Source organism: Melanotaenia boesemani, chromosome 11 (genome assembly GCF_017639745.1).
Source record: "Melanotaenia boesemani isolate fMelBoe1 chromosome 11, fMelBoe1.pri, whole genome shotgun sequence".
NCBI lineage: Eukaryota > Metazoa > Chordata > Actinopteri > Atheriniformes > Melanotaeniidae > Melanotaenia > Melanotaenia boesemani.
This window is the reverse complement of record NC_055692.1, coordinates 18,007,490-18,024,618: the sequence shown is the minus strand read 5'-3', so window position 1 is coordinate 18,024,618 and position 17,129 is coordinate 18,007,490. Positions and strand designations below refer to the sequence as shown.

Here is a 17,129-nt window from a genome sequence, read left to right as displayed (position 1 = left end):
AGCTGTTTGGGGCATAGCACATGCTGGCCAGCTATTCTATGAAATCCATTTAGAGGCTTAATTTGCAATAAAATTCATGAATTGGAAACAGTGCAGGTGCAGAGACTCTGAATTAGGCCCATCATCACATGTTGAGCAGCTCAGATTGCAGAGGTCACATCGATTAACCTTGATAATCCAATCCAAATCCTTCCTATAGAAAAAATTCTCGGTTTCCAGGCAGTGCTGCACACGTAAGCCTGTTTCCTCAACGAGATTATCACACGCCTGCTTTCTTTCTAGTCTTCTGCTGGCCCTCACTTTTGCACTGTCATTCTTGCTGTGCCTCCAGCACTGTCACAATGCTCTTTTCTTATTCCTCCCAGCCAAAGTCTTTTTTTTATTGCTTTTGTTCTCTGTCAATTCATTCAGCTTTTTGCATGCACGCAGATACAGTCATAGAGGACAGGATGAAAGAGGGACAGAGAAACAGTTTAGATAAGATTTGTACAGTACTGATAACATCTGCTCTTATCTGGTAAATGAGGGTGAGCAAACTTTCTGTGATAAACATGTCACAATGCTTTTACCTTGAACTTCACTAAACAATCTGTTACAGAGTTTTCGTCCTGTGGAATTGGTTATTGGAGTACTGGAATATTTTTTGTTGTTTTTTTTTTTTCCCCCAAACGTTATCATGTTGTTTAAATTAGTGTATAATTTTAGCACACTAACCTTCTAAAACTTCAGACTTATTTTCTTTAACTTTTCTTCATGTCTGTTGAAATGAAGGAATGGGAGGGTTTTAAGAAGGCTAAATGGGCACAGATGGGTGGAAATTAATTTATTTTTCCATTTGTTTGCTTTAAAATTTAAGCTACAGAAGCAGATTTCAGGGTAAACATTTACACTCTCCAGAAACTTTATTAAATGCTCCTTGCTAGGACTGTTTGGACTTCTTTTGCCTCCAGAACTGCTTTGGTTCTTTCTGGCAAAGATTCAACAAGGTGTTGGAAACATTCCCCAGAGATTTCTGGTCCATGATGTCATGAATGGCATCGCATATTTGCTGCAGATTTGTCAGCTGCACATCCATCATGTAAATCTTCCATGACATTCCAAAGGTGCTCTGTTAGATTGAGAGCTGCTGACCGTGGAGGCCATTGGAGTACGCTTTTGTGTTACAGTCAGTTGTTATGTTCAGTAGTTTGAGATGATTTGAGCTTTGCTACATGGTGCATTATCCTGCTAGAAGTAACCGTCAGAAGGTGGATACACTATGGCCATAAAAAGATGGACAAAGTCAGCAACAATACTCAGGTAAGATGTGGCACTTAAACCATGCTCAGTTGGTACTAAGGAGTCCAAAGTGTGCCAGGAAAATATCCCCCACAGCATTACAACCTCACCAGCCTGAACCACTGATACAAGGCAGGATGGATACATGGTTTCATGTTGTCCACACTAAATTCTGACTCTACCGTCTGAATGTTGCAGCTGAAATTGAGACTCATCAGACCATACAATGTTTTCCCAGTCATCTGTTGTCTAATTTGGGGAGCCTGTGTGAATTGCAGCTTCAGTTTCCTGTCCTTAGCTGACAGCAGTGGCACCAAGTGTGCTCTTCTGTTGCTGTAGCCCATCTGCTTCAAGGTTCGATGTGTTGTGCTTTCAGAGATGGTATTCTCGATACCTTGGTCGTAAAGAGTGGTAATTTGAGGTACTGTTGCCATTCTGTCATCTTAAAACCAGTCTGTCCATTCTGCTCTGTTCAGATAACGGTCACTCACTGGATATTTTTTTCTCCATTCTCTGTAAACCCTAAAGATAGTTGTGTGTGAAAAACCCAGCAGACCAGCAATTTCTGAAATACTCAGACCAGCCCGTCTGACACCAACAGCTATGTTGAAAGTGACTGAAACCCCCTCCCCATTCTGATGATACTTATTTTGACTTCAGCAAGACATCTTGACATGCAGACATGCTGCATGCCTAAATGCAATGAGTGTACCTAATGAAGTGGCCGGTGAGTGCGTGTTTCCAAATTGTAATTTAGCTCAAAATCTTCTATAAGTGGACTGAACTACTATAATGTAACGTGTCGATGGAATGTTTTGTCTCCTTCTCTCTGCTTTTTGCCTTCTCCCTTCAGATTACACTTGTGTATTTTCATCCATAAATACACTTCAGAGAAGCACCAAAAAACCTATATAAGGCTTTTTATTTGCCGTTGGTTTTCCCCTGTCTGTGAGCTTCTCCATTAATTAGTATTGGCTTGTTTATGGGAAGACGGTCATGGCCTAGATAACGATGCCAAAGTCACTTTTAATTAATGACTATGAAACATTAATGGAACCATAATTACACAGTGGCAGCTAAGCCTATTTATATTGGTATGAACATTAATAATTCTGACTTCTCATAGGACTTATCTGCGCAACAACCCTTTATTTTTTTTTTAACTTGATATTTCGGTTTCAGGCGTTTATTTTCTAAATGTTGGATTTAGATTAATTTGAGCTCATGAGAGCTTAAGAGAATTATGGACCAAGAACATCCTGCCAGTGCTTTATCTATTAGTGTATTTAGATCAGGGGTGTCCAAAGTCCTCAAGGGCCACAGTCCTGCAGGTTTATTTATATATATATATATATATATATATATATATATATATATATATATATATATATTATTTATTTCCCTTTTTATTGACATTTGGCAACCGGTTTAATGTATGTCCAATTTCTCTCTACAATAGAAACATCAACACACAAAAATAATCAATCCAAAAACCCTAGTAAATAAACAAACATAAGAACATTAACTTGGGCAGTGAGATGCGGTTTTTGTGAAACACACAATGTATTGTCTAAGGTTGGCAGAGTCTCAAGTCCGGCCTGCAGTGTAATATAAAGTTGGTCTATTTCTTCCAACATAAAACAAACGTCTGCTGTTATTCTGCCTGTTCTGTAGATGTCCGTCATGATGTCCATCCACATGTTCAAAGTTGAGCTCTCATGTTAGAGCCGTTTATGCGTGAGGGTTTTTTTTCTCGCTATCAGCAAGATACTGAACAAATGTTTGTCATTCTTTGGCCCATTCACTGGGCATGAGTCCAAAAAATAAATTTTTTCTTTCCAGAGGGAGATCACTTCTTGTTCTTGTTTTTCTTCTTGTTCTAGTTCTTGTATTGCATCAGGTATTCCTTTTCAGTGACTTTTAATAACAGAACAGTCCCCCCCCCCAATAAAAACATGGTAATGATTTGTCTTGCAGATTTTCAATGTTTCCCTCCTCCAACAAACAAGCAGCCTATGAAGTTATGAACAATGATTCATTAATTTGAGTCAGGGGTGTTGGAATAGGGACACATCGCAAACCTGCAGGATTGTGGCCCTCAAGGACCAGCGCTAGAAACCCCTGATTTAGGATATAATGTTTTTTTATGAGCAGCAATTCTTCCCACTTTATAAAACCCCTCTGTCCTGCAATACTGGGAAAGGTTAACAAGGACAGTCAATACCCACACAAGCTCTCTTGTTGTTGATAATCACTGACTATCAGATGTCTCCCCATATGGAGCAAGCCTGAGTTAATTTTATTTAATTTTTTTTTCCACCAATATGCAAATATTTTCCTCCAACTACACTTAAAACTTTCTGAACATTAAAGAACTTGTGCAAAAGTGGCTTGTTAATATTATTTGTGAAGGTCTGCTTCTAAATGTGTGACGGGCAGACTTCCCCCAGATGTTCAAGATTTTAAACATACCTAATCTTATGCAACTAAGTTAACAGGCAATAGTCTGTTGCCTGCTGTCTTCCTCTCATTCTAGAGTATTTTCCTAGATGCTAAAACTCAGTTGGTTGTTTACAGACCTTAAATATTACTGACATTTAAAAGCTTCAAACAAATCAGGCAAATTCTATCGGTTTTAGATTTTGAGGGAATGTCAGGAGGGGAGGGAACAGAGCATCTGGCCAACATATGAGATGGAAGGGAATCCCAGGAAACTTGGTGACCCACTTCTTCCTGGTTTTTCTTTTAATGTAGTGTTTGGACATCAAAGGACTTCAGACACATGGTTGCCTTCTAGTAATGGTTCTCATGTGAGACCTGAAAAACTAGCGGTGGATGAACAAGCATTAATATTCTCCATCTACGTCCTCTGTAATTTACTTTGTACGAAATCCTCCACGTACAGTATATTGTTGTTTACTGTATTTTACATTTAATCATTTGTCCCTCTTTGTGCTTTTTGAAGTTTTTATCTTGAACTTTTCTTTGTTTAATTTTATCTGCTTGTTGTCTGAACTTACTCCCATAACAAGGATAAGTATTAATTGTCATTCAGTCCGTTAGATATTAGGTTTACAATTAGTTAAGATGTAAACTTCTTTTCCCCACTTCTCACGTAGTTCATACAACATTATTTGTTCCTACAGATTCTGTTGTGAAACAATATTAAATAAGATTTATGTGTCTCCTCTTCTAGTCCTCTGTTAACATGGAGAGATGTTCAACACATCATTGTAAAGACTTCCAGAGCTGGACATCTAAGTGCTCCTGACTGGAAGACCAATGCTGCTGGTTACAATGGTATTCACACATGCAGACACATGCAAGTGTGCACACACTCATACATACACAGTTCAATGAACATGCATATGAATGTTTCTAACCATGCCATAGTTGTTTTACATAACCTAAAAACAGAAGCAGAAATGTTTTTGATGTTGCATCAAAAACCTTTAGCCTTGTTTCCACCAACGAGTGGGGGTTGGGACGGTTAGGGTGCAGATATGGTTTGTAAACTGTAATGTTGTTGCATTTACACAGCCAACCGTAACCTTATTTAAGAGGCCGAGTAGCAGCTGGATAGCGATGGATACCTAAGCTACGTAACAGCATGACATTATCGCAGCGCCTTCCTTAAAGTAGAACCAAAGCACGACTCAGAAACTAAGGAGGAGAATGTCGGTCATTCAACAATTCTTACATCTTGATGCCGCTTTGTAATGTCATTTTAATGGAGATTTAATCAACAAAAAGAAAATCTATTGCTCTGAACAAAGAGCCATTCCTGCTTTGTTTTAATGCCAGATCACACAGGAAGTGACTTTTTTTTCAACCAATCAACGGATAGCAGGTGGTCAAGCTTCACCCTTTTGGATTGGATTGGTTAGATTGGTACCCCAAAGGAAAGGTCCCAAAAAAGTCGGATGGTCAGACTTTATGGTACACTTCCCAATGTTTGCATGTGGAAATGCATTTTTAAAAAAAAGGGCATCTCGACCCACACCTATTGGTGGAAATGGGGCTTTTGTGTGTATCGGTTCAGACTGAGGAGCACATTGTTCAATAATTAATTTCAATACCTTGTAAGTGGTTGTACATTGAAAACCTAACCAGTTAAATAGCATAAGAGAAATTAACTTGCTGCTTGTTGTTTAGCATGACAAGGATGCTCCAGAATGTGATTTTTTTTTATTTTGTTGAAATATAGGAATTTGAAGGTTTTCCAAACTTTCAAGCATTATTTTATATTTGTACATCAACTTTTCTTTTGACCTGCAAAGCAACCAACAAAATATAATAATGCAATGAAAAAAAAAACAAAAACACAAAGCAAAATGTTCACGCTTGACGAGTTTTGATGGGTCTGAGTTAACAGAATATTTCATACAATTAGATTTTATATATCAAAACTTGTGACTCAAATGTATGGTATCACAGTGGTGCCCGAGGTAGGAATAAATCTTCATAAGAATAAAAAGATAGATGAAGAAATTTGTAAAGAAATAAATTAATAAATGTGGAAATTTAAATGCAAATGTATGAAAGAATAAAGAGACGTGGAAATATGATGACAAAAAACAAAAGCATTTTCATTTATTTTCAGCTATGTACATTTGTTTTTGTAAATATCTTTATTTCTTGTATGTAGGTTGCTCAGTCATTTATTTCTATTTTTCAATTTTTTGCATATATATTATTTAGATAATTTAATTTTTCTATACCTTTTAGTTTTCCTTTTTTCTGTTCTATTTTGTGTAAAGTAAAATTTGCTCACTGCTTGCTGTTTTCAGTTAGTCTTTCCACTTTAACTGAGCCTTTCCTCCGAGCCAATCAGGTTTGAGACACGTTCAGGATCCACACCCCAGTCCTACGAACCAGTCGGTTATGAGCATGAGCTATCTGTTTACTGTTTATTACCTTTATTGTCATATAGTAGTGTATAGAGGAGTATATTTAAACTGTTTGTCATAAACAAATTTAGATGTTCTTTTAAGTTAAATAAGTGATAGATTAAATACTCTCACACAAACACAGCTGATAAACAGGAAGCAGGCACCTCATGCTCAAATCCTATTGGCTCAGAGGACTAGATGGCAGATGCTGACTGGCTCAAACTGGACTCTTGTAAAACTTATTGAAAAAGCAAAGACTGGAAACATCACAGCAATAAGAAATTAGACTAAACAAAATGGAGAAAATAAGAACATCTTAAAGGATAAATATGAATGAATATGATAGAATATTAAAGAAAACAGACAACCGACATACAAGAAAGAAAGATATGTATATGTAAAAAAAAAAGTAAAATAAATAAAAAAAGCTTTTTTGCCCATATATTTCCACGTTTATTTATACTTTAATTATTTGTCTTTACATACCCACATTTATTAATTTATTTCTGTGTAAATTTCCTCATTTATTTTCTTATTCTTTTGCAGATTTATTCTCTTTTGTGGCACTTCTATTATTCCATACTGAAGAGGGGTGATGAGCTGTTTCCAAAAATGTTTAGTTCTTGTTTGCTAACTACTGCGGCGCCAGCTGCCATCTGTCAGAGTCCATGTGGTGGGTGCTTTTTTGTAACTTTGAGTGTGTGATTAACGCTTACCTGCATGTGTGTGTTGTGTGTGCTGGAGAGAAACCAAGAAAGTGAAAGCTATGGGTCAGCCAGGCAGCAGACTCAGCGTACTGGAGATTTTCCAAGTGACAAAATGGGGAAAGGAGGCGGAGAAGTATGAAAAGAATTCGTATTCGATTAGCGGCACACATAATGTTGGAAAAACACTCAACTTATTTTTTCATATTTGCCATTATTATGTAACTTTGAATGTAATAGTCTCTTAAAAAAACAAACAATAAAAACACCAATTTGTTCTGAAGTTTTTTTTTTTTGTATATAATATACTGGGATCATACTTTTACTTAATCTGACTTCTTCATTCACTTGATAGATAAAAGTGAATGAAATCATCAAAAATACACAATCCTTTTCCAGAGTTTTAACAATAAAAAAGAAAATCATCACTGGTTTGTAAAACAGCAGTCAGCACAGGGGAGGTCAGCTCAGTCGTGACTTTCCACTGTTTAACTGTTTCTGCAGTCAGCCACCTGTACGGCTTTGGCCTGATGGATGCCGAGGCGATGGTGAAGGAGGCAGAGGGATGGAGGCAAGTTCCTGGTCAACACATCTGTGTGGAGAGTATTGACAAACAAGTCAGGTAAGACACAGACACAAACAAAAACAAGCTGTCAAAGATTATACTTTATTAATCTCAAGTTGGGAAATTCTTGATTTGGATTTAATCTGGATTTAACCCATCATAGTTGCTGGGAGCAGTGGGCTGCTAGATTCCAGCACCCGGGGAGCAGTTGGGGGTTGAGGGCCTTGGCCGGAGAAACATAAAGTTGGTCTCACTTTGTACACAGAGAAATTATCTCCCTTAAATTGCTGTTAGAAAGCTGGAAGCACACTATTGTCTATCATGTCTTTGAGGACCTGATGTGTCCTCTATGCATGGGAACTGGTGCACTCATCTTGATGGGTTGAGCATAAGGGGCCAAAAAAGACTGGTCATTCGATATAAAATAATTCTTTCTGTTTTATAGTTTTACTTAACTTAATAGTAACATTAATGATGTATATGCTCGTTGATTTACATAAAGAAATCTATGTTTGATCAGTTTGTGCAGGGAAGCTCAAACAACAACGATGTGAAACATTTTTTTTAATATAATTGGATTTATGGCTATTCCTTGCTTAGAACCCCGATTATTTTGTCTCAGTCTGTTTGACTGTCTCTGAGTTGTACAATCTTTTCTCTCTTTTTTTTCCCCTTTACTTTTTCTGTCTCTGGTGTTTTGAACTGGCATGTGTTTCCGAGTGTGGTTGTGCAAGCTGTACCTTGATAGGGGCCAAGCATTAGTTCTGGCAGGGTGGTTCTCACATAAGACCTTTACTATGCACACACACACACACACACAAACACACACACACACAAACACACGCACTCTTACACAGAGGGAGCCAGGGCTTCACAGCTTGTTGTTCTTGATGCAGCTGGAAGCCTGAGCACTGTTCTGTATTAGGCTGACTGGCTGAACTTGGGCCTTGAACTGGTTTGCTTTCAGTTGAAGGCTCAGTGGCCAGCAACTGCAGCATTATTAGTGTCATTTTGTCTGTTCTGCTCCAGTACACAAGTCAGTCCATATGTGGCTTTTGTAAAGTCTAGCTTGTGTCATAGGCAGTCACCCTCAAGCCTCTGAACTCATGTGGGGGAAAAAAAGAAAAAAAATTCCTTGATTCTTAGCTGTTTTAATTTATCTGTGATGCAATGTGTTCTGTTATGTAAAACTGAGTTTTTAAATTTAGATGTTTTGGAGATAGTTCTATACATGCAGTATTTGTAAGCACATCAGTCTGGATAGTGTAGCACACTCTGTGCTGCTTCTTGCTGCATACAGTTAATCCAAACGTCACCTCCCTGCTGTATTCCCTCACTCCCTCTGGCTGGTCCTGCTAAGTTTAGTAATGCCTGTCTACATCTGATCTCTGCACTCCACTTGGAGTATGAAACAGGAAAAGTATGTGATCTTTGTGCAATCAGGCTGGTGGTAATCAGCTGTGCATCTGCTCTGCTTGGTCCCTTGTGTACGTTTCAGCTATCTGAGCTGTGTAATTGAGCGGCCAAAGCTGTTACATCAGCTCTAGACTCCCCAGACAGTTGTCCATTGAGACTGTTTTTATTCCATCATGTCTGCTTGAAATACCATTTTCCTGTTTTCAGCATCTTTTTTTTTTTTAAAAAAAAATTGTTTATAGTATCTTTTAATCTCTCAATTGGTTGGTAAGGTTTCCAGCTTGAAAATGATCTTAGCTGAAAGGGGAATGGAAAAAACGAGTATAAACTGTTAAAACTGTGGGCACTCTTTAAAACCAGTTCACTCTGCGCTGCTTTGAATATTAAACAACTCTTGCTCTTTTTTTTTTCACTAAATGGCTGATTAAACTAATGTTGCCGGCATATCCAAATGGAAATGATCAGTTTCATCTTAACGACCTTTCAAAAAACAAATTGACGTCATTACTGGTGATTGATCATCAGTGGACATCTATTACATGATCAGAGTGGCAAATAAAGAACATTTTTAGTAATCAAATAAGCCACTGTCTTGCTCTTTGTCTCTATTAATCTATCAGCCAGTTGTGAGTATAAATTATCTTCACGGATGTTCAAAATGAAGCAGTCGATCATTATCTTACTATAATTACTGCCTGAAAGATAAACATCTGTGCTGTATCACTTTGTCACTAAAATGTGTCATTACTGAGATTGTTATCCTGGCAACAGGGAATTTAATAGTGATACCCAATATGGGATAAATGGCACTGTCAAATATGACAACAGCAAGCATATTAAGTGTTAATTTGCTAGCTTGTGTAATTCATCCACCTTTTGTTGTAGTTTCCATTTGGAAAACAAACCTGGCTTGTAATCCAGTTGATGCAATGTTGCTGTGCAGCAGCACCAAGCAACTCTTTTTGCTCGCAAGATAGTATTCATAGTTTCCTTTTCTGGAACTGTACCTGTGTTTGGTGTTGCTATTGTATTAGATCATACCGCAGATGTTTTTCAAGGGGCCATTAGATGTTTGTGTTGGCTGCTCAGAGGTCTTTCTGCTGCTGAGCTGTGTAAAGCAGACAGAGTATATAATGGTCTTTGTCTTTTTATTATGCTCAGATTCTTTAGTTATTTGGCAAGAAATAGGAAACTTAAATATAGATTTTTTTTTGTACCCATTTGTTAATTGGAAATCAATTAATGTATTATTTTTTGGTGGATTAAGGATAGTAACTGTCACTAACAGCATTTTTTGCAAGGGTAGTCAGAGACTCTCAGTGGAGTGAACCAACCACATTTTTCAGATCCTAGGTAAAGGTCTGGTATATCATGGCTGAGGTCATAGAGAGTGAAATTTACCAGCTATATCTTGTTTATTGAGCTGCTTTCTGAAGATTGTGGGCTAATCAAATATCAGAGTTAAAACTACTATGTATAAATCTGCTCCTCCAACTTTTTTTAACTGGAGCTGATTGCGAATGAAAAATATTTTATGGGTTCTTGAGAAGTTTTAAAGGTAGTTTTCTCCATTTTAAGCATAGACAAGTTTTCAATCTTCTAATGACCAATATTGGACTTTGCTCTAGCATACTTTTTTTAATTAATCTTCACCTTAATTTGCTGCTTTTATGTCCTGCAGAACCATTCGTCCAGAGCATGTGGTTCGATCAGTGTACAAGGCGACTGGCTGCACTGACAACCCCTTCAACCATGTGATCTACCTGGAGCATGTAGTCGTACGCATTACAATTACACACCCTCGCCGTGGAGACCTGTCAATCAACCTGACCTCACCCTCAGGGACCAAGTCACAGCTGCTTGCCAACAGGTACAGAAGTGAAGATTTGTGCTTATCTGCAAGGTTAAAACACATTTGCAGATTGGAATTGATTTTTTTAAATAAAATTTGATTAAGTATATTTTGGAATGATAGTAAATTATCAAACCTTTGGAGTGTTATCACCTGAGCGCAGAGATCCTTATTGATTAAGAGATGTGTGAGTTGCGTTGTTAAATATTAAGCTATGTAAGCTATTTCGCCCACAAATTACTAAGTTTGATGTTCCCCTCCTAATTTAGGCATTAAAAAGTCAAATTTTAGTTCAATTGATGCTACTATTAAAGCATCGGCAAACACTGTTTATTGCAAAGTATGAAGAGGCTTCAAGGCTGGGACACCAGTTTTAAACTGGGGAGAAATTTACACCATTTGCTGTCTTTTTGAAGATGAGAAAAACTGTGTAAAGCTCAGTTTTATTAAAACTCTGCCCAACAGAGATAACAATAAAAATGCTCTGCAGGCTGCCTTTCTACTCTCTCACATCCCCCTTCTTGTTCGTGACCGTGGATTTAGATGATGCATGTTCTGAATTGCAATTCTGTATTTCTCACAGGAAGACTATTTATTCTTTTCATTTGTGGGTTTTACACAAAAGTTGAAGCCAGCTTTAATATTTTAACCTCCAATGTGAACAAATGAAGTTAGCATAATAAAAAGCTGTGTTTTCAGCATTTAGTTTAAATTTTTGACAATTAAATTTACACCTTCGGACAAATCAGATTTTAAGTTTTCAGCTTATAACTTGAAGTGAACCACAGTTATTAGAGGCTGTAATTGTGCTTTATGGAGTTGTGGGGATTGATCTAGTATTTACATCACCTGAGTTGATTCCTATTCAGATGTTGTTTTATGTGTGTGTTTATACATGGGTGTGTATTTGATGCACAGGTTGTTTGATCACTCCATGGAAGGCTTTAAGAACTGGGAGTTTATGACCACCCACTGCTGGGGAGAGAAGGCAGCAGGCGACTGGGTCCTAGAAATCTATGACTCACCTTCTCAACTTCGCAACCAGAAAGTGCCTGGTAATAATCTAACAGATTTTAAATTAAAAAAATGTATGCCTTCATACCTACTGGTGTTTTTTTTTATTTTTTTATTTAAACAAAAAGAAGGTTAAACAGACTAAGGGTTTTATCAGGAGAAGGTGCAGAACCAGTAAGGATGGTGATGTTGCTTTGGATGAACTAAAATAACACAATATCTATTCTTTTGTTATCATGAAAGTCAAATCAGAGTGTCTAAATATCTGCCCTACCGCCTGAGATTACTTTTTTTGTTTTGTTTTACATTAGTATAAAGTAAACTCTCACACTGTCAATGAAAATCTAAATTTTCTCAGCTTCTTGCCATCAGCTGAAATATCTGTTTGTAAGGGATTATGTTTAAAAGGTCTCTTTCTTAGGCAAGCTGAAGGAGTGGTCGCTGGTTCTGTACGGCACGTCTGTCCACCCATACTCTTCTCAACACATCGATAAGCCCCGTTTTACAGACATTCTGACACCCATCGATGAGGAATTCGCAGAGGAGTACAACGGTCAGTGATCAATCAGTCGCTCAGTCAAAGCTTTATAAAGTGCTTTCAACATACCTTAAGGCAGGGCTACTCAGTTCGGTCCTACGAGGGCCGCAATCCAGCAGGTTTTCCATGTATTCCTGTACCAACACACCTGAGTCAAATTAATGAGTTATTGTGTAGAACCTGATTGGCTGTTAGAGCCACTTAATTTGACTCAGGTGTGTTGGTGCAGGGATACATAGAAAACCTGCTGGATTGCGGCCCTCGTAGGACCGAATTGAGTAGCCCTGCCTTAAGGTAACCAAAGTGCAGTACAGGTGAATTAAAATCTTATAATAATAATAAAAACAGTAAGCAGCAACAGTAAAATAAACAATAAAAGGCAGAAGACAGTAAAAGGGAGTTAGGAATCAAGTGATAACTCCCAAACTTTGGTAGACACAGGTAGACTGTGGTTTAAATAAATATGTTTCATCAGAACTGAGGTGATTTTATACATTATAGTTATTATTTAGGGCTTAACCCTTTAAAGTCCTGCTCTACACTTTAGTAAAGCAATTTTTTCAATGATTATAATGAATTTTATTTAAACATTGTGAAAATAAACCTGCCTGAGTTATGTCTGGTTTGAGTATGTAATACCAAAAGTAGGTGTTTGTTATGTTGTTGCTGTTTAAAATTTTGATAATTTCTCTATTGTCGTTTTATTATTAACTTTTAATTCAAACATTTGCTAAAAATTTTTTCTTATTATTCTTGTCCAAAAGAACAGGAAGATTTTAAAGGAACATTTTTATCTTGCTTTTTTCTTGGTGTGAACTTTAAAGGGTTAAAGAATGAAATATTTGATTGTGTGTCTCCAGGCCCCTGTGACTCTGAATGCAGTGAGAATGGCTGCGAGGGTCCTGGACCCCACAACTGCATTAACTGCCTCCACTACTTCCTCAAGTTCAAAAACAACACCAGGTCAGACTGCTTTGTTACATAAGTAATACTTTTCTTTAATTTTTACTAGGGCTGGGCACATTAAAATGTTATTATCGCGTTAGAGCATTAATGCCGTTCATTTTTTTAGCGCTTTAGCACATTTTTTTTATTTCCCCAAAGTTCTTGCTCACTGGCTCTGAACACAGAGAAACCACATGCAGAGGCATTCAGTCTGTCAGGTTTTGACCAGTACTGTCCAGCCTTTGTATTTTATTTCATTTTTTTTATTTTGCTTTGTGAAACAAACTTAATCTTTTAACTTTTTGATAAATAAGTCTGATAAGATCAAAAGGAGAAGTGTTTACGTATTTATTTGTATCATCTCATCAATTTTCCAATTCAAAACCCTGTAAAAATGCTAAAACTAGGATTAGTCTAGCAGATGTGGAATTACTTTTATAATAATCTGTCTGCATGCATCTTCCTTTTTCCACCATTGAGCCAAAAACCCATACAGGTGGGGAACTGATCACTTTCACCATGACAGTCTGACAACATATTATATTACACTTTTCTCAGTCATACTTGTCTTTTTAAGACTGTGTGTGAGTTTGTAAATGCAAATGTGTGTATGTGTACATTTGTGTATGCCCTTAGGATCCCATTAGCATCAAAGTCTGTGGTAATTGCCTTTGTGTCAGCTTGTCTCTGTGCTAATAAAAGGCAGAGTGATGCAGGTGCATGAGAACATGCAAGCTTAGCTGTAGCTTATCATTAGCCCACTTTAGAGGTGTGCTGCCCTTTTCTGCCACCACAGGGAGCAATTGATGATTGATGATTGGGGGAGTGGAGGAAGGAGGAAGGGTGGCAGTTGTGTATAATGTTCAGATAATTACAACCCTATGTATGTGTTTGGTGATTTGTGCTCCCCAAATGGCGTGAGAGTCTTTGGAACCCAACAGTTTTAGTTTTTTTCACTTTGTATGTCTCAAGCTATAAGTCAGCTATAAGCCAGTTAGAAACAATGAAGACATTTTAAACGAACTCCCTGTGTTACATGATTAATTTATTCTAAGAATAGATTTCCTTGATTATTTCCTTGATTAAACTAATTTAATATGATTGTTTATGCACTGAATTTAATTAGATACTTTCTTTCTTTTTAAATTCACTAACCTTAACTTGGGCTTCAGAGTGAATTGTTAAATATATTTTAACTGTTAAATTGTATCCGTATTCATATTGATAAATTGGTGTCAAACATTTATAAGGAAGTGTTAAACTCTTTCATTCATTTCAATGTGCAGTATGGCCTGCAAGGCAAATTATATATGCAGCTGTTTCATTTTGCTTTCACAACAATCCCTATCCATGTCTGACCATGTTTCACAATTAAAGTCATGAAATCCTCAGATTTTAGTGATTTTGGTAGTAATAATATATGATTCGAAATGGTGGCCAAAATGTTAAAGCTTTAATGACAGTGTTGTCCAGAAGAAATAGCGTAAAGTTTCCATTTGGTGTTATCCTTTGGGTTAAATTACAGTATTTTATGTAATCTCTTATAGTAAAATAATTATATCAGAATAGTAAAGAAAGCAGGTGTGGAAGTTTCAGAAAAATGCATGCCAGTGTGTTCTTTCACACATGGATTACATGTCTCACAAGTGCCATATGTGTTTCTTGGCATAAAATTCTGTAGTATGTGTATAAAGCTTAAATAGTGTTTTGTGTGCGTGTGTTTTGTGCTCTTGAGGATTTTAAAAGTCATTTTCACCTTAGAAAGAGACCCTCTGGGTGAAATTTAGTAGTGACAAGGGGTTGGGAAGTTATAGAGCAGATGTTGACCTGCACGCACAGAACTCAGTCCTACTAACTGCATCTGTCTGCCTCAACTCATTAAAAGATATCATTACAGAAAACGTGATTATTTCTGGTTAAACTGATTGAAACTAGAACTCATGCTCCCTTCAGTATTATGTCCATAATGCATGCTTTACAATATGAGCCTATAATCATGGTATTAAACTGTGATGAAGCTTGTTAGTCATCATTAGGGAAAGCTCTAAGCAAAAAAAATCTATACATATTGTTTTCATGCATTTATCTTTTGTGATCCTCTTTTTTTCACTCTGTCTTCGTCCTCTTTTTTTTTTTTTACTTTCTCTTACTCCAGGATGTGCGTTTCCGAGTGCCCCAGTGGCTTTTTCCGTGACGATAGGAAGCGCTGCAAGAAGTGCTCCTCCTTATGTGAGACTTGTGTTGGTAGTCGTAGCGACCAGTGCACCAGTTGCAGGGCTGGCTTCCACCTCAACGAAGGCTCCAACACATGTGTTGCCAGCTGCGCCGATGGCTTCTACCTCGACATCGGTACGTTCTCCTGCTGTCCAAGCTGCTCCGCCTGTAGCCACTCCTCACTGGAATGTAATGGAGTCAAGAACTAGTTTCCTGGTTCTTGATTTTCTCTAACTGTTTCTTGGTCCCTACTTGTGGTTTTTTAATAAGGTCTTATTTTAGTTTTTGAAGTTGCATTTATTGTCTTTAAATGTAATAAGCATCAAATTCAATTACACTTAACAGCTGTGGGGATGCTGCAGCAAATTGCTCCCATCGACTCAAGGTAGATAATTATTTCTCTGTCTGGATTATTCTGCCAGGTCTTTTGTTACTTTACGGTCTCAGGCGCTTAAAATAAGAATATAGTGAAATAAATTGAGAATAAGAGAATTATCCTCGAATCAGGAGGGTTACTGAACTTTTATAAAAATCTGTTTGTCACCTGTTCTGGAGGGAAGAAAAAAAACAAAAAAAAACAGCAGAGCTACTTTCACTCACCAGCCCAGAATCATGCTATTTTATCCTTGATGTAACGTCTAGCCACTTGTTTGTTTTCATACACATGCCGAATTGGACAGGAATAAAAAGACGTGTTATGAAGTCTTTTTTTCTCTCCAGTTTAAAGTGGAATGAAACCTGACATAAAACAGATCTGGTGAAAGCCTGTTTTTTGGATTGTGTTAAAGATGATTTGTCTCTGTTAACCACTGGCTTAAAATAAACACTGTTATGCAGTGGTATGCATACACAGTATGTAATGAATGTATGTACTTCTGGGTTTGACTTCTGTTCAAGATACACTGAATGCCAGTCTGGATGAAAGCAGATCAGGAACGAGAGACTAAAACCATGTATATCTTATAATTATGTGTACATATTTGCAGCCAAGTAAGTATATGTCCTGGCAGAGTATCTGGCAACAGATCTGCAGTGATCTGATCCAAGTTTAATCATAATATTTCAATAGGCCAAGATGCAGCAGATACTTTTACTCTTTGAAATGTTGGCACAGCTGAACATCGGGGTGATTTTAAATGAGCAAACTAGTTTTTTTCTTTTTAATCAATCTGGCAGGAAAACGAGGTGAATTTCTGCTCAGGTTCATCATTTTATTATTTCTGCTCAAAATAATGTCATAGACGAAGTTTTAAAAGCTGGGGAATGCATTTAAAGTCTCATTTGAATGAACAGCAGTATTTGCCCTAAAGTAGATGCTTTCTGATGCTCTCACACAAAATATAGTTAGTCTGAATATTCATTTAATTCAATATGAATGGTTATGACTTTCACTTTAAATCTTTCATTGACTTTTTATTGTTTAAAATATCTGCAAATATAAAAAAATCCCCTTAAAAAGTTTCCATGGGCCAAAGACGGTGTCTTCTTCATGCTTTTTTTTGTGTATCTTACTGAACATGAAGAGCTAAACGTAGACGTATCACTTACAATTAGCACTGGGGGGTGACCTGATCACATTTGCATGTTCACTATTTATGCCTGATATTTTCCCCTGCATTTACTAACCTACATGCTGGAACAGTCATTGTGTTGTCCTGTGGTATCAATCACCAACATCTACAGTTATATTAATGTTTTTTCATTGGGTTGC

General features: G+C 37.1%; 1 protein-coding gene across 3 annotated transcripts in view; it reads left to right on the top strand.

Annotated features, from left to right (window-relative positions):
• The window catches only part of pcsk5b (proprotein convertase subtilisin/kexin type 5b), an 82,883-nt gene that overhangs the window by 33,023 nt on the left and 32,731 nt on the right, over positions 1-17,129 (top strand). For all 3 annotated transcript variants that reach the window (XM_041998408.1, XM_041998407.1, XM_041998406.1), the window contains exons 10-16: positions 4,475-4,578; positions 7,379-7,496; positions 10,537-10,725; positions 11,626-11,762; positions 12,143-12,274; positions 13,120-13,222; positions 15,360-15,553. In XM_041998408.1, the coding sequence (XP_041854342.1) occupies positions 4,475-4,578; positions 7,379-7,496; positions 10,537-10,725; positions 11,626-11,762; positions 12,143-12,274; positions 13,120-13,222; positions 15,360-15,553 (977 nt within the window). The remainder of the gene's footprint in view (positions 1-4,474; positions 4,579-7,378; positions 7,497-10,536; positions 10,726-11,625; positions 11,763-12,142; positions 12,275-13,119; positions 13,223-15,359; positions 15,554-17,129) is intronic.